At 41.9% G+C, this 22,839-nt stretch overlaps 1 protein-coding gene across 1 annotated transcript in view; it reads left to right on the forward strand.

The window, feature by feature from the left end:
• The window catches only part of LOC117040145 (connector enhancer of kinase suppressor of ras 2-like), a 290,274-nt gene that overhangs the window by 167,623 nt on the left and 99,812 nt on the right, over positions 1-22,839 (forward strand). The window contains exons 8-10 of the mRNA XM_033137731.1: positions 1,213-1,281; positions 15,453-15,599; positions 22,001-22,134. Of these exons, the coding sequence (XP_032993622.1) occupies positions 1,213-1,281; positions 15,453-15,599; positions 22,001-22,134 (350 nt within the window). The remainder of the gene's footprint in view (positions 1-1,212; positions 1,282-15,452; positions 15,600-22,000; positions 22,135-22,839) is intronic.

The raw sequence follows: 22,839 nt of genomic DNA on the forward strand, positions 1-22,839 counted from the left end.
CCCTGCTCCTGCCAACCTAGCAGTTCAAAAGCACGTCAAAGTGCAAGTAGATAAATAGGTACCGCTCTGGTGGGAAGGTAAACGGTGTTTCCGTGAACTGCTCTGGTTTCACCAGAAGTGGCTTAGTCATGCTGGCCACATGACCCGGAAAAACTGTCTGCAAATGTCAGCTCCCTCTGCCAGTAAAGCAAGATGAGCACCGCAACCCCAAAGTTGTTCGCGACTGGACTTAACTGTCAGGGGTCCTTTACCTTTACCTTTTATGTAGAAAGTTCTAGGTTGAATGCCTGGCATCTGCAGATGGGGTGAGGAGAGAACCCTGTCTGCAATCTTTGAGAGCTGTTGTTAGTCAGTGTAGACAATACTGAGCTAGATTTACCAACAGCCTGACTCAGCAGAAAGTAGCTTCATATGTTCCAGTGTTCCTGCAAAGTCTCCATTAGTGCCTCCCACCTATGACAGTGTGCCCCAACCACTGTTTCTGTTCCACTGCATATCGTCTTTGCTAAAAGATGCTTTATTTGTCCCACTGTCCACTGTGGCAAAATTATGTAACTTATGTAATTAGGTTATATAAATTATGTTGCCACTGCATTATTCTACTCCCATTTGTTTCAATGCAAAGGAAATGCAATGCAAATGTAGGGGAGGGAAGAAGTCATCAGTTACATCTAAATTTTATGATGCAGTTCTCCAACCAAACCATGTTTACAAGAATGCACATTTATGAAGAAACTGCATAAAATCATATAGAGCATTAAAGATAACATACAAAAATGCATTATATTAGGGGAAGTTGCTTGCCAAAATGTGTACATTAATCAAAATTGCATATAAAAATGCCTTCATTAGGAGAAATGTGCACTAAAGTGCTGATGAATTATCATGAGGGTTTAGAAATGAAACAAAACCTGTAAATCATTGCAAAACATGGAGAACTGAGTTTAAGATTGGGGAAAATGAGAAACAGAAAGAACCAAAACTGATAGACCCTTCCCTCCCCAGTCCTCACACATTCCTTTTGAAAGCCTGAAGAGGGCTTAGGAGTGTCACTTTGTAAAGAATGAATCAATATTATCTTGGTGCCAGACAGAATTATGCCATGGACTAGAATTTTAATAGTACAGTTGCAAAGTGTGAAGAATTCCACCGCTGGGTTTTCCCATTGTCAAGCTTCTCTCTCCCTCCCCCCCACCTTTCTCTTGCCTTTAGTCTCCAGCAGACCAGTGCAAGAAAATCCATGCAGGGGATGAAGTGATCCAGGTCAACCATCAAACTGTGGTGAGTACTTTTCCAATTAAGCCAAGTGTCTCTATTCATCTCCACCTGGCTGCATTGTTCACCACCTTTCAGATATTTCTGACAGCTCCCATCAGTCACAGCCATCACAGCCAACTGCACTGTCTAGGATTGGTAGGCATTGTACTCCAAAACACCTGGAGGGCACCAGGTTGGTGAAGGCTGGTATAAAGATTCCCCCTTGTTAGCAACACCAGCTTATTTCAAATGCTTATTTAGAGTTGCTATCCTTAGGCACAATTTCTGCTGCTAATTTGTCCTGATGTTGCTGGGGGAAAGTAGGAAATATATTGATTTGTCTTTTTTGCCAAAAGGAATGCATACTCAGGCTTGATTCAGAACAAAGGCTCTTGGCAGAGGGAGGGGATAAAGCCTTTAATGTTTTAATGTAAGCAGGAAGTGCCAGGTAAGAGTATCTTTCATTGTGAGCCATTACCAACTAGCTTATAATGGCAACCCCTTCTTGGTTTGGGACCATAGCTCAATGCTTTGCAGGCAGAAGTTCCCAGGTTCAGTCCCCAGCATTTCCAGTTAAAGTGACAAGGAAGCAGGCAATGTGAAAGGTCTTTTCCAATTGGGGAAGGGGGCCATAGCTCATTGGTAGGGCAATTACTGGTTGGACTGGGGAACACTCTCTGTCTGAAACATGGTAGAGCTGTTGCCAGTCTGTGTAGGCAGTCCTGAGCTAGATGGACCAGAGGTCTGGCTCAGCGGAAGGCAGCTTTCTGTATACCTACATGGCTAGACAATACTGCACTTGATAGACAAATGGTCTCACCTGGTATAAGGCACCTCTCTGCTTTCCTGATATCTATGGACCAAGTTATGTTGCTCTAGGGTTACAGAATCAAAGGGAGGCACATCCTGGAGTGTGTCAAGGGGCCAAGGTCAGTGGGAGGCTACACCCCAACCTATGGCAAGGGGGAGACTAACCTGTCCCAATCTGTTGTCCCAAGAATGAGCAGCTGTAGGGAGCTTGCTTCCCCCCCCATCTCCCTTCATGAAAGAACACTCTACTCTAACTACCTGTTACTGGAAGGGAGGCATGCTCTGGCCTATGCCACCAGCCATGTGACTCTTGGCCACAAATAGGCTGACCCCCTGCCTCCCAAGAAGTGCATCATGGAAAAAAGCCACATCCGTTGTACAATGAAGGAGCAGCTGCTCCAGTGCTTGCATTCCTTTCCCCTCCCCAGTTCTTTTCCCTTTTATGTCATGTCCATTAGATTGTGAGCCTGCAGGCAGAGACTGTCTTCCCTCTTGTACTGTGCTTACAAAATGGTGAGCAGTTTAAAAGTGTTTAATAATACTATTGTTGCGATTGCACTGTTTACTGCCATATAAACCTGCTTGATAATTAAGATATTAATTGGAGTCTCTTCTCTGCATTCCCGTCTTCAGATAAGACTTGAAGTAGTGACTGGAACAGGGCCTTTTATGTGGTAGTGCCCTGCTTCTAGAACTCCCCAAACAACAATATTTTCCTGGTTCATCTTTTGCTAAATTTTGGTGGATTGTCATGTTTGCACATGCTGTTGTCTTTGGTGCTATTTTCTATTTTAATCTCGTTATTACTTATTTTATACTCTGAGATATATATTTTTATTTTGGTGATTTAAATTATTGGCTCTATGATTTTTCAAAAATCTTTGTTTTACAAGCCACCTGTGTTGAGCAATAATGTTTGAAGAAATACAAACAATAAGCGCATACTAAAACTAAACTGAAGTTGAATTTGTCAGGGCAGATTTGGTTTTCAATAACCTCTCCTTATGAGATCTCAACTTGGCTTTGGATGTTACAAGTGCCAACTAGAGGTGTGGTATTTTCTGAAAAGCTCCATGCGGCCGTTATCTGCAGGGATTTTGTTTTCTAATTTTCATCTTGTTCCTTGATCTCAATGAGAAGTGAGTTATTATTATTTTTTACTAGTTTCGCTAAAAATGTGAGCAATTCATACATACAGTAATATGTACACCATTATGTGTGCATTGTTATGCGCACATACTCTCCAGGTTTCCTTAATTAACCAGCACATAAAATAAATACAGCAACATATATTATATGAAATTACCCATTAATACAATGTATTAATACTTTGCAGAAATATAATACAGCATAGAGCTTGACTCTTCCATACATATTAATGTATATGTTAATGTGTTTTATATGCAGAATGCACATGATATATATTTTTCTGTGTATAATTTTGCATTGCTCACACAGAATCAGGCAAATGTGGCTTGGGTGTAAGTGTGATCTCAGCATAAGAGGCAGTCTAGTGTGGGCTAGGCTTAGCCAGGTTAGAACTGCCATATTATATGTATAGGCCACTTTAAAACAATTCTCTTCTCCACCCGTAGTGCTGTCAACATGCATGAAAAGGGACTCAATCCTCTTTAGGAAGCATTGCAAGACAGATACCCATGCAGGCTGTTGGGAAGCCTAGTTCAATTTTCTAAGAATCTGAGGGTTGCTCTGCTGGATCAGATTAGGGTTTCATCCTGTCCAGCAAACTGTGACCAACAAGGAGCAGCCATTTGCTTCTGGAAGCTCACGAACAAGTCATAAAGGCAATGGCCTACCTCTGTTGTTTAATGACATCTACTAAAAAGAGGTGTGCTGCCCCCATATGTGGGCATTGTTAAGATCATCTACAGAAACCTTCTTGTTAGTTCCGAATCCATATTTGGCTGGGACAAAGAGGAAGAGAGTTTTCTTTGTCCTCACCCAGCATTTGATACTCTTCCTTAGAGCGGTTCACCTTGCCCCTTCTGTATTTGCCTTCCACCACAATGCAACCTTCTTTGGCTTTTATGAGCTGGTTCTTTATTTTCTCTTTTCAATTGCTTGCCTACCATCATAATTATGCACAATCCCTCTTTTCTTACCCTGACTTCTCTAATGTTTTATGACGCTTTTGACTGCTGGAATTCATTGCTGTTCTTTCATGTCTGTACAGGGCTGATTGTATTGCGTTGTATGTTGCAAATTTTGATTGTAAGATTCCTTGAACTATGGCGAAAGGTGGATCTTAAATGTTTGCTTGCTTGCTTGCTTCAATTTGTGACTCACCTAATAAAAATATTCTCTAGGCTAGTATCAAACCATCTTTAACCAAAACATACGTTTGGGAAGCAATTTCTTTGTTACTGTTATTAATAATACTTGCATACTGTTATTAATAATACTTGTACACTGCTTTATATTTCAGTAAATGCATATGTGGTTTACATATATCAACCAAAATCAATATATTTGTGGTAGTGCTGCTTAGATCAGGCTGTGATCCAGTGCTGCCCAGTGCTAGATCCCAAACCACCAATTGAGGACTAATGCACTAAGCCAGGGGTTCCCAAACTTGGGTCTTCAGCTGTTTTTTGTCTACAACTTCCATCATCCTTAGCTAGCAGGGCCAGTGGTCAGGAATGATGGGAATTGTAGGTTGTTTTGTTAAAAACAAAACAAAACACTACAGCTGGAGACCTAAGTTTGGGAAACCCTTCTCTAGGCTACACAAATAAGAAAGACAAAATCATAATATACAGCAATTCAGTAAAAACATAAATCAGTAACAGGGAAATAATAAAGAAGAGAAGAATTGAAGGAATTACCCTGGTTTGTTTTTTTTAAAGTCAAAACAGATTTGTCCCTGTTTTAAAATACCCCCCGCCCATTTTATCAAAGTGGGAAGGGAAATAAGTTCTTAAGCTCCAAGGGGGGGCATACCTTCTCATTCTGGGAGCATATTAGGGGAAGAGGAAGATCCTCACCCAGATTGCTGGTGAGAGCCACTGTGGTATAATTGTTATAGTGCTGGGCAAATAATAACTATTATTATTATTATTATTATTATTATTATTATTATTATTATTATTATTATTATTTATATGCCGCCCATCTGACTGGGTTGCCCCACCCACTTTGGGCAGTTCTGACAAAATATCAAAAATGCAATAAAAGCTCAAACATAAAAAAACCTTTCCTGAACAGGGCTGCCTTCAGATGTCTTCCAAAAGTCATATAGTTGTTTATCTGTTTGTCATCGAATGGGAGGGTGTTCCACAGGGCGGGCGCAACTACTGAGAAGGCCCTCTGCCTGGTTCCCTGTAAAGTGACTAAGACTTGGGAGAGCCACTTTCACATCCTCACTCAGCCACAAAACTCACTTGGCAACTTCAGGCCTTCACTGCCTCTCAGCCTATTGTACCTCAAAGGGTGGCTGTGAGGATAAAACGTGTAAGATGTGGTGCAGGGGAACCATACATAGTACCTGGGTCTCCTTGGAGGAGAGGTGGAATACCTGGAAGTGGAGGGGCAACTGCAGGGGATTCCCTGACTGCAAGGAGGAGGCCACTGTGAATGGATGTCCTGCTATGCCCACAGCTGCCACACACACACACACACACACACACACACACACACACACACACCTGCCTGCAGTGGGGGGGGGGTCTCTCCTATTAGATTTATGGGATTTGTGCTCCCCCCAGATTTATGGGATTGAAGCAGCAAAACCAACACAGCATGAAAATCCAGTACAGGGAGATGCAGTCAGACAAATTCCATCAACCCATCAAATAGTTCAAATGCACACATTTAGTTATAATGGCTAATAGCTATTTAATTGATCTACCCCATATGAGTTGTTACAGGTGGGCACTGAAAAACAAACCCACTATCTCATAGTATTGTCTCACAACATGGCTGTAGGACATGTTTTGGTGTCATCATGTTGGGGAATCCAGTTGGGAAGATCTTCCCAACCTAATGATCATATTCTCTCCAGGGGCTAACAAGTGAGATAGGGACCAGCCACTATGCAAAAAATGTCTGCATGAAAAGGGAGTTAATCCTCTTTTGGAAGCATTGCAGTACAGATAATCCATGCAGGCTTTTTGGAAGCCTCATTTAGTTTTCTAAACTGGCTATACATTTCTAGCATTGCTTGTATGTAATGTGTGGAATATGCATGTCATATTCCGTAGACTATATAGAACAGGGGTGGCCAACTCCCAAGAGACTGCGATCTACTCACAGAGTTAAAAACTGGCAGTGATCTATCCCCTTTTTGGGGGTTCAGGTCAAAGTTGTTGAGTTTTTTCAGAGAGGAGGTAAAATGTTGAGCTTTTTCTGGGGGGGGGGGCACAGTTATTCAGCTTCTTTGGGGGGAGAGTTCTACCTGTTGGACATGCCTGATATAGAATATATCTATGTATATTCTATAGACTATATTCAAGCAATGCTAGAAGGAATGTGGTGGGACATAAATACAACATGCCCAGAAAGAAAAAACAAAATTAACTAAGGCAAAAGGGATACTGCATAGCTGGAAAGGTTCAGAAAAGGACATGCTAAATGATTGAGGGGTTGAAGCAACTCTCCTCCGAGAAAAGTGGCAACGTTTAGGGTCTTCTTCATTTCAAAAAATGTGGGGGCATGAAAGAGATAAAAGTGTACATTGTGTGAAGAAAGTGGAAGGAAAAAAAAACGCTTTTCTACCTATCTCATAACAGTAGAGCTTTGGGACATGCAAGCAGAATGCTGGAAGATTCAGGACAGATAAAAGAAAGTGCATTTTACATGGCACATAGGTAAACTGTGAAATTAGCTCCCACAGGAGGCCATGATGGCCACCCACTTGGATGGCTTTAAAATATTTGATTTTCTTACACATATGGCTGTGGTGTGATTCAAGCCAGAGGGAGCAAGTTTTAAACTGATTTAAACCGAGGTAAAGCATGATACACAAATCAAGACAATTGACATCTGTCATTAGATCTCTCATCGCTTTACAAAAACAGTTCTGTGGGGGGAGTGTTGTTATTGTGGCTCTTTGGATGCTATTGTCCCATCAGCTTCAACCAACATGGTCAATGGTCAGGGATGATGGGAGTTGCAAGAACATTTGGAAAACACAGGTTCCCGATTCCTGGTTAATACTTCCTCCACTCCAGTAATTGAAAGTTCCCTCTCCCCCCCCCTCTTTCCAGCTGCTATTTTCTCTAGTAGGGAATGTATTAAAGTATTAATAGTTCTATTTTCAGCAGGTACTTGTAGATAATAGAAATGTTCTGTGGTGGGCACCTTTCCTAATGGAGCTGCCCATCAATCTTCATAGGCAGAAGACAGACAATAGATGGTAGTTGTGGATGCCAGCACACTGGAAGCCATTTGAAAGATGGATGGCTGCTCACTCCACTTTTGCCTCTGGCAAACAGGTTTTGCACATTTTAAAATGGTTTCAAAAGAAATGTCTGTGTGTAGCATGAAAAGTGAACCCACTCTCAAAACACTTGCAATTCTCTTAAATAACGCTCTTATGTATTTCCAGCTTTGCAAGCAGTACACATTTTCCCAGATACCCTTGGTTATCTGTTCCATGTTTTAATCTTGATTATTCCAAGTTTTTGGACACTTCCTTTGCTTTCTGCCAATCCCACTTTCTGGTTTTTAGCTCTTCTACCTATTGACCATACCTTGACCTAGCAGCACCCACTAGACACCAGAGCAGGCTTCCTGAATTTCAGACCTGCCATGTTATTGCTGCTTTCCTTCAAATTATCTTCCTCTGATATAGGAATTGCCTCTTCCATTGCTCCCAACTCCCCCGGCTTACAAAATATGAGCAACACCATGGATCACTCCAGTAGTTAGGAAGCCAACTTCAGAGGTGAACATGATGCCTTCCTCCACTGGATTCTGCCTCTTGGGTGATCCTTCTTCATTAAATCTGCACATTTTCCCCATAACTGATGTGACCCACACCCTGAATATATAACCACTTTTGAGTGCTACAGCCAATTGTGAAGGGAAGGGTTGTGGTGGGAAGGGTGCTTTGTGTTGCCAGGGCCTGAAACTATCAGTAGTCTACAGATGGCTGGAGGTGAAGTCTGAGGCTATAGACATGGCAGGTTGGATTGCTTGAGCCTCTAAGGCTCCAAAACAGCCTCTAAGGGGAAGGGAGGACATGTCAGAGGTGTATAAAATGATGCATGGTATTGAGAACGTGAGCAAGAGATGAGCTTTCCTCCCTCTCTCATAACACTAGAACTTGGGGCCACCCAATGAATATTGGAAGGCTCGGGACAAGCAAACGGAAAGACTTTTTGACACAGCATGTAATTAAACTATGGAATTTGCTCCTGCAAGAGGCAGTGATAGCCACCAACTTTGATGACTTTAAGAGGATTCAACAATCTATGGCTATCAATGGCTAATAGCCATGATTACTATGTTCTGCTTCCACCGTTGGAGGAACAATGCCTCTGAATACCAGTTGCTGGAAACTGCAGAAGAGGTGAGTGCTGTTGCACTGAAGTCCTTCTTATGGGTTCACAGGTTGCCCACTGCTGGATGCTGGATGCTGGATTAGATGAGCCATTGGCCTGATCCAGCTAGGCTGCTCTTTAAATTCTTATGTTCTTAATCTGGGCACAAGTGCCCATCCTAAAATCCCTGTTGCTGTGATGCCGTCCAGTCTTTTTCTGCTTTTTGCCTCTGCAGCTTCACAACCTTTCATTCCATCCAGATGTATGGCTTTTGGTGGCAGAATGTGGAACAAGTTTCAGAAAGTAATACAGCCAGTATGTTGAGGGGGTTTGGCTAACATGGTATGTAAGAAGAAATGCCTACAAGTTGGTCCTGATTACTTCATCACTCCCAGAAAGAACTGAAGTAGATGAAAGAGTTCTGCACACACACACACACACACATACACACCCGAGCACTGAACCTGGTGGTAATCGGCTCCTATTACATTATCTGTATCTGTGGCCAAGTTATTTATTTACTTACTTATTTTATGACATTTATATACTGCTTGATTGTAGAAAAACCCAAAGCAATTTACAAAAAGATTAAGACAAATAAAATAATAGGATTATTAATAAAAAACAATTAAATCAAATCATTAAAATGTTCTAGAAATTAAAACCAGCAATGAACTAAAAACACATCGTATATATCTATGTTATTTATGCATTGGGAGCTTGAGGTTTAAAAAAGAGGTATATAACTGAACCGTACCATACCAAACACATCCACACGATTATGTGGGAAGCAGGACCTCAAAACAGGACCTTAATGTTCGGGTAAACAAATGGTTTACCGAAAAATGGTAAGAGAATCCCTCTTCCTAGCTGCCTTAAGGTGAAATCAAGCTGTTTGTTTCTACCACAATAGGGGTGCAAAAATGGGTCTGGCTGCTGGGGCATCGTATGATGTCAGATGACTTAACTTCAAAGGAAGAATCAGGAATGCACTTCAGGTGCCGTCTTGGTTTCCCTTTGCAACCCTGATTTGAATTCAGGTTGTGGCTGCAAATATCTGCACTGAAATTGGAGCTTACAGTCTATGCTGAATCTAAAGATTTGCTTTTGGCAGGAGCTGTCTCTAGTCAGAAGCTCTGAGTAGAGCCAATTCCAGTGGAGCTGGAAGCTGTGGTTTCAGCAGAGAACAACTCTACTCAGCAGCTCCCATTTTGAAGCTCTTGAGAGAAAACAGTCCCAGCGGAGCTTGCTTTTGGCACCAGATTGAAAAGAAACTGAATGCAAGCCCTGCTGTCAGAGGAACAATCAGGAGCACATTTTAAGGCTTCTGTTTGTTCCCTTGCAGCTGCAGATTTTTCTGTTCCACATCTGATGTTTAATGGAGCCAAGTGTGGGCCAGAGATTCTCCATCCCTGAAATATAATATGACTTTTTGAATTTTACTTGTGGCAGCTTTTGTAAATGGCTTCAGACATGTTTCAGTTTGGAGAGAGTGCCCCAAACAAAGAATTTTCAGACTGCCAAAATTCTAACTTTATCCAAATACCAGATGTGTGTTAAACCATTTGTGAGAGCTGTAGGTGCATAAATATCATAAGAGGAATATAACCAGCTTTGAAATCTGCAAAATGGGAATTTTGAAAACTGTCTGTGAGCCTTTGTAGTTCATTACAGCATGACAGTTATAGTTAGAGGTTCTGACTAGAACCAGGAAGATCCAATTAAAAGCCTCACTCAGTTATAGAGTTCACCAAGTGACCTTGGGCCACTCACTCTCAACCCAACCTGTTTCCCAGAGTTGTTTTGAGGGTAAAAAAGCAGGAACCACGTGTACTGGCTTGATCTCCCAAAACGCAGGATATTATATATATATGGTTGATTTTGGTTCCACTTGTTGTTGTGTGTAGAGAGTGCCCTACCTTTCTTAAATAGAACACAGAAGGCCATCATTTCATGCGATCTTGACACACAGCTCTTAAATTGCCACTCAGTCAAACTGAAGTAGTGAGGAGATAGAGCAACAGAGTCTACATGTTGGTCAGGCAGCCTGATCTGGAAGGACTTAATGACCGACTCTGACAGCCTATTGCCGTTGAGTGAGGAAGAGAGTATTCATAGACTCCAACACCCATCATTCTTCAGCTTTGACCATGGTTGGGACTAATGGGAACTGAGATCCAACAACTTCAGAAGTGCCACAAGTTCCCCACCCCTCACTGGTTTTCAATGGATGGACATGATCAAGTCATACTTTGACATAACTATTTTTTTAGGAAAGAGGGGCAGAAGGAATAGAGGAGGATGGAACAGGAGAAATAAATCAAGAAAATGAGGGGAAAGCAAGAAAAGATAAGAGGAGAAATATGATCATATGTGGATTATTTAAAAAGTTGACCTCATTTTTCAAGTTGTTGAAGGTGGATTCCAAAATTTGAAGACTACTGCATTATACTTCTCTCTTTGGCCAAGAATGATCCCGAGCTGATACCTCTGACATTCTGGTCTCCCAAACCCAGCAGGGGAGCTGTCCAGCAGTATAAGCAGAAAGAGGGTCTACTGCTTATCAACAGAGGAGCTGTCCAGAAGATCATTGAACTAGGATCACATACCGTGTATGGCAACTATAGCATTTGCATCTTCCAAGCAGCAGCAGAAATTTTGAAGGGGAACCTGTGTTGCTTGAAATATTGTTGGACTCCAGTTATCATCAGCTCCAAACAGCAAGGTCAGGAATGATGGAATTTATGTCTGGAGGGCTACAGGTTCTCCATTCCTGGTGTAAGCACTCAGGCTGCCTACCCTATCATTGTCTTTGTGAGGCCCTGATCCTGACCATGCTGCCTTTTTCTGAATAGGCCATTGACCTGGGATGTTTTGTGTTGACAAACAAGCACAGCACTTTCAGGTTCAAGCCTGAGTTCAGGCTTCCTGCCATTGCTGTTCCTGAGGACCCAGTAGTGGTGATTGCAAAGAGTCCCAGAGATAGATGATTCCATTAAGGGCACATTAGGTCATCTGATTCTGCTGGTTCCTTGAGTGGGGGTATTATTCTGAGCTATGGTCTCAGGGTACTGAATACTCTGTCCCCCTAGTCCTGATTCATTATGGGACTCATGATTGGATCCTCATCTGTGGAGCTCTCCTCTGAGTCTAACACAAGGAGGATGTAAGTCCCAACAATGACCTTCTCTGGTGTGCCTAGCAGCTCTTAAAGACAAATTAGTTCAATGTTGGTGCTAAGCCCAATTTCAATTCTCTATGTAGTATTCTAGTCTGCTATGATGTCATCTTACTATTTTTGCCTAAATGTAATATCTCAGCAATACCATCAATAATGTCCTAAGAGCTTTCCATCTTAGCCTGCTGACATTCAGGGCAGGCTGCCCTAAATTGCATATATTATTAGTGTTTTAATGGTTCCCTCATTAAGGTTTCTCCTTAGAGCAATTTATCTTCAGGACATTAATTATTTAGCATTATTTTGTGAGAAGGAGCTTGCAAAATCTTCAAGGTTCCTGGATTTTTTAACGTTTGCCCCCAGCTTCAGAATTGCATCTGGTTCTCTCAGACATGATCAAACATTAAGAAAATCAGACATTTCTGAATACACATCTTGAAAACATAGAGATGAAGAGGAAGAAAAAGGAAAGAAAAAGGAAGATATTTTAGAAATAAACTGAAGGTGAATTTATATCTAAGGACATTCTCTAGGTGAGAAGAAATCACCTCATAAAACTGTTTAATTTATGCCTGAAGGAAGAGAAGAACTCTTGTGTGAGTTAAATTAATTTTAATAGTAGTGGAAGCCTCTACCCAGTAGAAATAAGTTCTACTGTGTTTTTGTAGTGGGGTGTTACTCCCTAGTAAGTGAGTTCAAAATTGTAACCTAACCCTAAATTCTATTTTTAAAAAATCCTTCCAGAAAAGGCTGAATTTCAACTGTGCACTGCAGGATACTATCTGCTTTATCAGTAAAGACATTGCAGACCAGAGCATTCATGGAGGGCAGCAGGGTGGTAATAAGGAGGTCTTCCCTTCCCCTCATGCTTCAAAGCACAGGTCCTCAAGAGTGTGTCTATTTCTGTCCATTAGAACATAAGAACCTAAGAAGTGCTTGCTGGATCGGGCCAGTAACCCATCTAGCCCTGCATCCTGTTCTCACAGTGGTCAGCCAGATTCTTGTGTAGCCAAAAGAGGCTCCAGGGAGACAGCCTTGTTCATGATAGCCAAAGAAATAACAGCAAATAAGCCTAATCACTGATGCTGCAAATCCTTCTGCCCTGCAGTGGCCTGTCATTGAGGAATGGACTTAGGTGCCTGAGTAGCATAAACCAAGAGTTAGGGCTGTGTCCTCTATGAGTACTCTACCTCCATCTACAACAGGTTTGTTATAAATTCCTTTGTCTCACAGAAGCCATGCAGATATAAAGGGGGGATGCTTAAAATGGGCCATAGCTCAGTGGTAAAGCCCTTCTTTTGCGTGCAGAAGGCCCCAGCATCTCCAAGCATTACTGGGAATGTCCCCGGTCTGAAATTCTGAAAAGCTGCTGCCAGTCAGTGTAGGCAGCACTGAGCTAGATGGGCCAATGGTCTGACTTAGTGTAAGGCAGCTTCCTGTATTCCTAAGGCAATGTGAAATACCCAGGCCACTGCCACTCCTACATGCTCCATTGCCCCTTCTCTTGAAAGCAGGCACATTAATGATTAGGAAGGGGTTATAGCTTGGACTATGCCCATTCAGTTAGTGGCAGCACGTGTTCCAAATAGATTCACATTGCAGGGAGGAACCTCCTTGCAGTGGCTCTCATGCTGCAAAGTTAGCTAAGAAAGAGGACTCTGGGTAAGTATGGGTGGGGGTTTAAAAAGCCCTAGATACTAAGTGTGTGTGCCAAATGCACAAATGGGTGACTGCTTTATCTGTGGAGTAATCAGGAGGTACAAAATCCTGCTTATCAAGGATGGAAGGAACCTGTGGCCTTTCGGTTGTTGCTGGATTAAATCTCCCATCACCCTTGACTATTGGCTGTTCTGTCTGAGGCTAATGCGAGTTGGAGGACAGGTTCCCAACCTGCTGTATATGAATTGCATTCCACACCTCTGAGTGTGGAAACTTGTGTGGCCAAAAATGGCAATCTCTCTGCAAAAGAGGGTGGTCTTGGCAGGCTTAGCAAAACCCCAAATTTGACCCAAGCTGGGGTTTTAAATCTTGCTGATAGCCTTGCCCCCAGCTGCATATCTCCTCCCACCACTTAAATCTCAGGTGGCAGCTGTGGAAATAGTCTGGGAATAATGTTTTTAAAGAAAAATCTATTTATTTATGCTCCATTGATGAGTTTAGACTGTTTGCTTTGGAGCTGTTTCAAAACATTGTTTAAACATTGCATTTTACAAGCCGGTGCCATGTTTATTCATGAGAACAAAGTGGGGCGCTTTTCCTGTGTTCTTAGCAATGCAGAGCCCCCCAAAGAGAAAAGCAAAGGAGAGTTTTTAAATGCTTTAAAAAGCATGGAGCACCTCTTAGCTGTTTTAGAGGGGTAAGTCAAACGTGTGGCCTTTGTGTGTTAGTGAAGCTTTAATTTCAGATGGTGGTTATAGCTTGCAATGACTTAAGAAATGCAGTTCTTCTCTGTGGAGTGTTCAGTAACTCAAATAAATGATGTTTTATCTTTAATTAAACACCTTGAAGAAATTGCACCAATATTGTTCTACAATATGCTAGCAAACCTCCCTCCCCCCATCCCCCATCATCACCAAATTAACAGGTTCCATTACAACAGCCAGGATTCATTTTGTAATTATTCTGAAGCTGCTGTTCTATAATCCCCCAGTGAAACACAGTGATACTTCAGTAGAAAAGATAATTAAAAGTAATAACTCAGTTTGTTTAGAGGGTATAAAAATTAGAGCAGTGCATCAGTGTCTTAAAAATACGTTTGTGCATTTTGGAATATGACATTATATCACTGAGTTGTTATTATTGAAATAAGAGCGCACCTATCATTACCTTTTCGGTTGAAGAGAAAGAAGCAGGTGGTTACATCCAATTTCTACAGAAATTGATAGGTGCAACTAACTTAGGTCTATTAATTTCAATTGGTCTATTCTGAGTAAAGATGGGCAAATCTGTCAATTTCGTTTTCTCATTTTTTTGAATGTTAAGATCAATTCTCCACATTTCCACACCAGTTTGCAGTTGTTATTATTATTTGTGATTGGGGGAGTCCTCATGAAAATTCATTACAATTTTAGCGTATGTTTCTCCTAATGTGTACACCTTTATACATAATTTTGCCTAATTTACTTATTTTTTTGCAAAACAGTGTTCCTTAATATAATGCATTTTATATGGTATTTTCAATGATACATGCCTTTTAATGCATGCTTTACCCCAGTATATACATTTTTGTGCACATACACAATGCAATACAATCATAGAGTTGGAAGAGACCACAAGGGCCATCCAGTCCAAGCCCCTGCCAAACAGGAAACTTCACTGGAGAGCTGTTTTGCAAAATTTGGAGAAGTGTAAATTTCAAAAAGATGGTTGTGTTTTTGTTCATGTATAGCTTTGGAAAATGTGAATTAGGTAGGTTCGCCTGTAAATGCAAACTAAATTTGAAGTTAACCCCCCACCCTAACTCAGAGTACAACTTTGTTGGATATAACCCAAAACTGGTTTTAACAGAAAAGCTACCATGTCTGTTTCTTGCAAAGAATGATAAGTACTATTTATAAGAGAGAAAGATAGATAGAATGCTGATAATAAGACAACCCTTATTCGCCATACAGAAATCTGAACAAAATGCCCTTCACCATTTTGGGAAGATAAAATGAAAAGAAAAAAAAAACCTTTCAAAATTCCATTATGGGATTTTTCTCCAGGTTGGCTGGCAGTTAAAGAACCTGGTAAATGCTTTGCGTGAAGACCCAAATGGAGTGATCTTAACCTTGAAGAAACGGCCTCAGAACACCCTGGTGTCTGCTCCTGCTCTTCTGAAGAATGTGAGGTGGAAGCCTCTTGCCCTGCAGGTAAGGCAAACCTGGCGTTGCATTTCTGTCTGGCAAACACTGTTTAATGAAGGGCCAAATCACTATAGAGTTCTCTCTTCTTTGTGGTAGGGGGAGAGAACAATGATGCCTTCAACAGGCCGAGTTAAAAATTGCACACATAGCAGCAAAGGCTCAACATATGTAGCCTTCTTGGTTTGGGGGACAGTAGTGAAGGGTGCCTGCTGGAACTGGTAGGGCGAAAGACAGAAAGGACAACAGAATATGGAGCTAGGGCCAATGGTAGGCAGAGCCAACTAATTCTGCCTTTGGTGCCCATCTATAATATCATTGGATGGGTGGAGCCAGTGTGGTGTAGTGGTTAAGAGCAGTAGTCTTGTAATCGTAATCTGGTGAACCAGGTTCGCTTCCCCGCTCCTCCACATGCAGCTGCTGAGTGACCTTGGGCTAGTCACACTTCTCTGAAGTCTCTCGGCCTCACTCACCTCACAGGGTTTGTTGAAGGGGAGGAATGGAAAGGAGATTGTTAGCCGCTTTGAGACTCCTTAGGGTAGTGATAAAGCGGGATATCAAATCCAAAAAACTGTTACGTCAAATGGCTTACCTAAACAGCCACCAACATGATTTTTAACAGTGCAGTCCTACAGATCTCTACTCATACATAAACTGCACTGAGTGCGGTGGGATTTACTCTCAGGGAAGTGCGCATAGGATTGCAGTCCTGATGTATCTGAAAATGGAACTTCCTGGCTCCCATCCTCGGCAGCCGCTATGCTCTCCCAACTCAGCAGTGACCTGCAAATTGAGAGCAATGCATTTTCTGAGAATTGTTCCTTTGAGAGGAGAGGACATAAATCTAATGACTTCCCCTTCATATCTTTTTATTATTACCGGGATTCCAAATGGAGGGAGAGCACAATTACAACCAACACATTTTCTGCTCACTGCCCTCAGCCAAAGCGCTACTCATTCATTGGGATCTCTTGGGCAAAGTCAATACTATCAGGCCACATCACTCTCTGTTTCCATCATATCACCACTATTCACTCTCCTCCTCCCCTCCCACCGCTTCCTTTTTCTCATCTACACTTTTCAAGAAGAAATTTAAAAATCCCTTTTGGATTTCACAGCCTGCTTGCTTTCATGATTTTGTTCCAGAGGATTATGAGTTTGAAGACAAGTATTATTCATTTCCCAGTATGAAAACAATCGAAGCTATCATGAGTTATTGTTGGCCTGGTGGTGTTGTTTTTCTCGCCTGCTGGGGTTGCTGGAGCTTTCTGCGTGATTTGGAACAGGCAGCTCAAAGTAATCCAGCCCAAGACATTTTGCTGCCTTAAGGCAGGCAGGATGGTGCCTCCCCATCCCATATACAGAAGCCAAATTTGCTGGCTGTTGGATCTTGCTTCAGCCCTGGCAACGGAGCAGAGTACACCTTTGCACCCGAGGGCAGCAAAGGAGATTAGCCCATTAGGGCAAAAGGGGCACTGCCCCACCAACCCCTGAACTGATTCTTCCAAGTCCAGCTTTCTTCCTATCTACAAAGAGTTTAGGGGTTGGTACTGGCTGTCTTCATCCTCCTCCCTAGTCTCAGCTTTGCCCTTTTAGAACTGAGCAGGGAAGAGGATGGGGACAAAGCCAGAGTTAGTTGACACTGTTGTTATCACTGGTTCCACCTGCTGTTGGCCTCTCTGCTTTTCATCCTACCAGTCCGAATGGGCACCATTGGAGGGCAAGCATGCAGTCCAAAACCTCACTGCTTCTTCCAACCCCACAGTAGTTGCCTAATAGTAGGGCTGGGCTGGCCCTGCCGGTATACAAAAACCCTGACTTGAAAAGGGCCAGAACACATGTAACACAAAATGCATGAACGTGTTCAAAAGTCCAAAACTTTGTAGATTTTCACAGTAAACAAAAATCACCTCCTTTCTTTTTACTGGAGTGCTTCAACATGGTTTACATACATAGAACAAACATGGTTGTTGTTGTTTGTTTGTTTGTGAGCTGCTTAGAGATTTGCATTATGTTATTTAAAAAAGAAGGAACCATGTGCTTGACATTCCTGTGTGAGCTCTTTTTGCTCACTGGAACAAAAATCAGCTTTAAAATAAATGGTTGTATCCAGTTACAGGTGTTGGTCTGCCATAGTCAAAACAAAATAAAAAATAATAATAATAAATCCTTCCAGTAGCACCTTAGAGACCAACTAAGTTTGTTCTTGGTATGAGCTTTCATTTGCATGCACACTTCTTCAAATTAGACCCTTTGAAGTTACTGGGCATGATTAATTTAGGCCCATTAATTTCAGTGGGTGTACTCTTGAGTAAAACTCAGTTGGCAACAACCCAGAATTTCTGGGTGGTGGCAGAGTAAGGGCCCTCCTTTCTGTTGCCCTGTGGTTAAGGATCTGGAAAGGAGTAAAACACACACACTCTTTCATGGCACTGAAAGTGGTCGCTGCAGAGTGAAAATGTATTGTGGTATGCTCTCTGTTGAATGACTGATGCTTCCATTGTCATCACGGCTGTAATAGCTGAATGAGTGAGTGAGAGTTTATTTAGGAGATTTCTCAAAAGTAGGGAATATTTTCTCCTTAAATGACATGCTTTGTCACTCATCATCAATTTTTCTTTTGCATTTCAATGTGGTGTGTGTTATATACCAGCCAATGAGTGCTGCCCAATTTTTGTGCTTTTAGCAGACAGGATTGCTTGACATCTCTGCTTGACAAAAAGGGGAAGGTAGGTGGAGCAACACATGTAAGCTTCACCTTTGCACAGTAGGCTAGTTTCTACACAAACTCACAAACCACTCTCTGTCCTCCATCTAAGCAAGTAAGAGGTGTTATCCGTTTCAAGGACATAGTCTAGCCATGCAAAAACACTAAAAGGGGGTGTGAAGCAGGTCTGGTAAAGGGTGTGATGTGGGAAGAAGGTGGGTGGCTGAACAGAGTACATGACCTGGGGACAGTCCCAAGGGCCAAGTGAAAAAGCTTGGAGGGGTGCATTTGGACCTTGTCCCTGTCAGGAGGAAGGGTGGGACATAAATTGAATGAATAATTTAATTAATTAATTAATTAATTAATAATTAGTGATTGTGGTGAATATTAGTTGATTGCATTATGCTTGTTGTTGTAAAGGTAAAGGTACCCCTGACCATTAGGTCCAGTCGCGGACAACTCTGGCTCATCTCGCTTTACTGGCCAAGGGAGCCGATGTACAGCTTCCGGGTCATGTGGCCAGCATGACTAAGCTGCTTCTGGCAAACCACAGCAGTGCATAGAAATGCCATTTACCTTCCCGCTGGAGCGGTACCTATTTATCTACTTGCACTTGACGTGCTTTCGAACTGCTAGGTTGGCAGGAGCAGGGACCAAACAACAGGAGCTCACCCCGTTGCGGGGATTCGAACCGCTGACCTTCTGATCGGCAAGCCCTAGGCTCTGTGGTTTAGACCACAGTGCCACCCATATCCCGTGCTTGTTGTTATTGTCAGTAGGAAAATTCAGATTTGAAACCATCATTAGATGCTCTGTTCAATAAGCAGTGACGCTGCGTGCATGTATGAACTGGCCGTCAGTATCTGTGTAACAAAAGCCACTGAAGTGAAGCCCCTGAAAGATCTCTCTTGGCCCCATCTCAGCATTTCCCATCAACGGTTTGGCTTTGCCACAACATTCCGCGAATCAGCAGAAGGACGTTATCCTGTGACATTGTTTTATTCCGCTGTTGCCAGCTTTTAATTAGAACACATGGCAGTCGTGCCAGCCTTGCTGTGTTCGCCCCCAGTGGACCTTGCCATATGTGAGTGGTCTGCTTTCTTATCAGAACCCATGTGGGTGTTTGAGATGGCCTCATTTCCTTACTGTTACTGTTCAGAGTCCCCCTCCTCGCCGAGTACTTGCAGCACTGCTAAATACTCATTCATTCCTCTGCTTTATGAATATTTATGGTTGAGAGCTGTTGATTACTTCATTGACTTACTGCACAGCATTGTAGCATCAACACTGACTAACCTAGGGCTTAAATTAATTTTTTGCAAAGTATAAAAGCAACATATTTCAAATGCAAGTGGTATCTGAATACACATATTGGCAGGAATGTATTTATGAATTAGACATGCTGTACTGGAGCTTTGTGGCTGTTTACCAGTTCCTCTGAAATACTCGAGAATAGTGTCAGACTCACTGGAGCATCAAATCTGACCTCAAGGGCTGTTAGATGCCCAGGAAATGGTCTGACTGAGTCCTGACCTGCTGTATTGATAGTAGCGATGGATGGATCTGTCAATTTTAGTGTGTCTCCATTTCATACTTTTTCACTGTTAATTTCATTTCCTCACATTTCAACAACAATTTGGAATTATTTTTAATGCAGCATTTTAGTGTGAATTTCTCCTAATAAGCACATTTTTAAATGCGGTTTTGACTCATGGCTTGCCAACACTTCTGCTTGTTCTGTGCCTGGAAAATATGAGTTTGATAAGTTTTCCACTTACCCATATTTTCTAGGCATGGGTCTTGCCTTTTCCCCACCACTTTCCCCCATAATACAAATTTGTATAAAATTTGCATATATGAATTTATATGTCTATATGCCTCTGAGAAATTTAAGACAGTGAGTAGTTGGAGTCTCACCAGTACTGCACTTTGCACTGAAACCAAGCTACCCTATAAGCAAAGTTTAAGCAACAGGAAAGGGGGCCTATCACAAAAGACTCAGGGCTTGTGGTCCCCGGGACACCCCTTAACAGTATGGGAGGAAACTGGATGGGTAGTGGGAAAAGTGGATAGTGACAAACAGCCAAGTAAAAACTTGTGACCTGGCTCTTGTTTGCCCATAGTGAGGGCTCAGAAGCCTTGGGAGAATAATTTTCTCAGGGCTCCCAACACAAAAATATTGCCATTCCCTAAAGAAGGCTGACAGTTGCAATTTTTCTCATCCCTGTTCAAGCCATAAGGTGAAAAGGAGAAATGAAAGCTAGCTACGGTAATTATGAACTGATCTCAAACTTGTGCTCTACTTGTAATTAGCCTGGAAGTTCTGAGTCATGTGCATTTTTACTTTGCATTGACAAAACATATACCTCTTCTGAAATGCTTTGGATTTTATTCTGACCTAAAAATGATGTACTTAAGTTGATCTAACAGGTGAGAGGGTGGTAACCAAACAGAACTCAAGAGGCTAAAAAACAATATTTATTTTGTACATATAAAAGGAATTTCTTTCTCTCTCTCTCTTTCTTTCTTTCTTTCTTTCTTTCTTTCTTTCTTTCTTTCTTTCTTCTTTTTCCTTCTTCTTTTCCTCTCTTCTTTCTCCTTTTCTCTAACTTTCTCCTCTTTTCTCTCTTTTCCTTCCCCCCCTTTTTGCGGTTTGTGCTTTTATCGAGATTAGCGTTTTACTTCTGACAAAAAAATATACTTGATATTAATTTCTGTAAACCTTTTTCTAAATTCCAATAAAATCTATTTCTTAAAAAAAATACTTATTTTGAAGGCAGCAGAGGAAAGCAAGTGAACACATCACAGCTTATGCGAGATACGAATGTAATGAAATCAAAGAGAAATCAGCAGCACATTATACATGAATGAATCTTGGGGAAGGGAGAAATATGGAACAGCACATATATATGTGGGGGGGATAGGGCATGTCATGATAAACTATAAAATGCTTCTCCTACACTTCCCCACTCCCCCTTCTGTTTTGTTTTGTTTTTTGATGAGGTTTTAATTAAAAAGTTGATAATAAAAGTATAAAAACACATAATAAAAATAATATTTTTAAACATTTTATAGATCACATTTTATAGGTGCCATGACACGCTTCAGGGCACATAGGGTCTATTATGTTTTATCCTGTTAAATCCCCACTGCTTTTCCATAACTCCTTTGGTTAGTTGAAGCCCCCTTGCCACTGCAAAAGGTGCTGGTACACTTCACTAGAGTCTGCAGGGGCATCTGTGCTCAGATACAAAATGCAAAATCTAAGTTGTTGTTTGATTTGATTTGCTCCTTGAGATTCCATAATGGGAGATGACCTGGATTGGATATTGAACGTTATCCCATGTTACCAGCGATATACTACCATTAGTAAGGTGTTATTTACATTATTTTTTTTTAAAGCATGAAAGATTGTGGTGGGGTGGAAAGAGAAAGAGTGGGCTTTGCTATTGTGCCATCTTCTTGGAGCTTCCAATGCTTCTACTAAATAGAGTAATTTCTGCAAATATCTCTTTTGGGGAGAAATTCTTGTTGCAGCCAATTCAGGAGGAGAGAGATTCCAATAAGTTGCTGGGTGCCTGCTGGGGCAGTGAATATTCCAGTTTTGTTGCACTGGCAAAAAAGAAAAAAGAAAAAAGAAAAAAGAGAGAGGGTAGAACTGGCTAGAGTATTCATTGTGTGCTCTCTCCTTCTCTCTCTCCAGCCTGTTATTCCAACCAGCCCAACTAGCAGTTGCACAACACCAACCAGCACGATGGGCATGGGCTCAAAAATGGACAGCTCGACTCTCCAAGATGTTTTCATCCTCTCCCCTATGTCAGGACTCTATGGCCCCAGGTATCCCTTGCCCTTTGACAATAATCTTGGCTTTGCATAGCCGTAATTTCAGGCTAGAGAACAGAAAGAGTCTCTCTTTTTACCAGCCTTTCTCCCTTGCAAGTGCACTCATGCGCGCACGTAGAGCCATTAATTCAAATGCAAAAAAAGAAGGTCACAGCAATTAGTGCATTGGAGCAGAGAATACTCTTACCCTATCACTCTCCTGTGCATGGTAGAGAATGAGAAAACCCTGTGTTCCTGTCCCGTATCTGATGCCACTGAACATTCAAGTGTGGGCATAACTAAGGCATGCATGTTTAAAATCAATGGGCATATGTCCAGACCACACAATCAATATCCCAGATGGAATCTGCAATTCGACCCCATGATATGGATGCATGCATATCTACCCAATTTCAGGGAGTGCATTCCTCCAGGTGTAGTTGGACTCCAGTTCCCATGCATCCCAGCCAGCATGACCAGTGGTTGGGGTTGATAGGAGCTGGCAATATCTGGAGAGCCATGGGTTCCACACCCATGTTTGAATATGAATCCAAATGTGCAAGTCTACTGGCACTGGCCATAAGACAGTGTGCTTGATGGGAGGCAAGTGAAGGGGCCTTCCCACTCCCTGATACACACAAGGAGAGAACAGGTAAGTGTATAATCCAATCTGTTTTAGGACAGAGAAGGTTTGCTATCATGTGAAGGGATAGTGTGGCT

This window comes from Lacerta agilis, chromosome Z (genome assembly GCF_009819535.1).
Source record: "Lacerta agilis isolate rLacAgi1 chromosome Z, rLacAgi1.pri, whole genome shotgun sequence".
Taxonomy (NCBI): Eukaryota; Metazoa; Chordata; class Lepidosauria; order Squamata; family Lacertidae; genus Lacerta; species Lacerta agilis.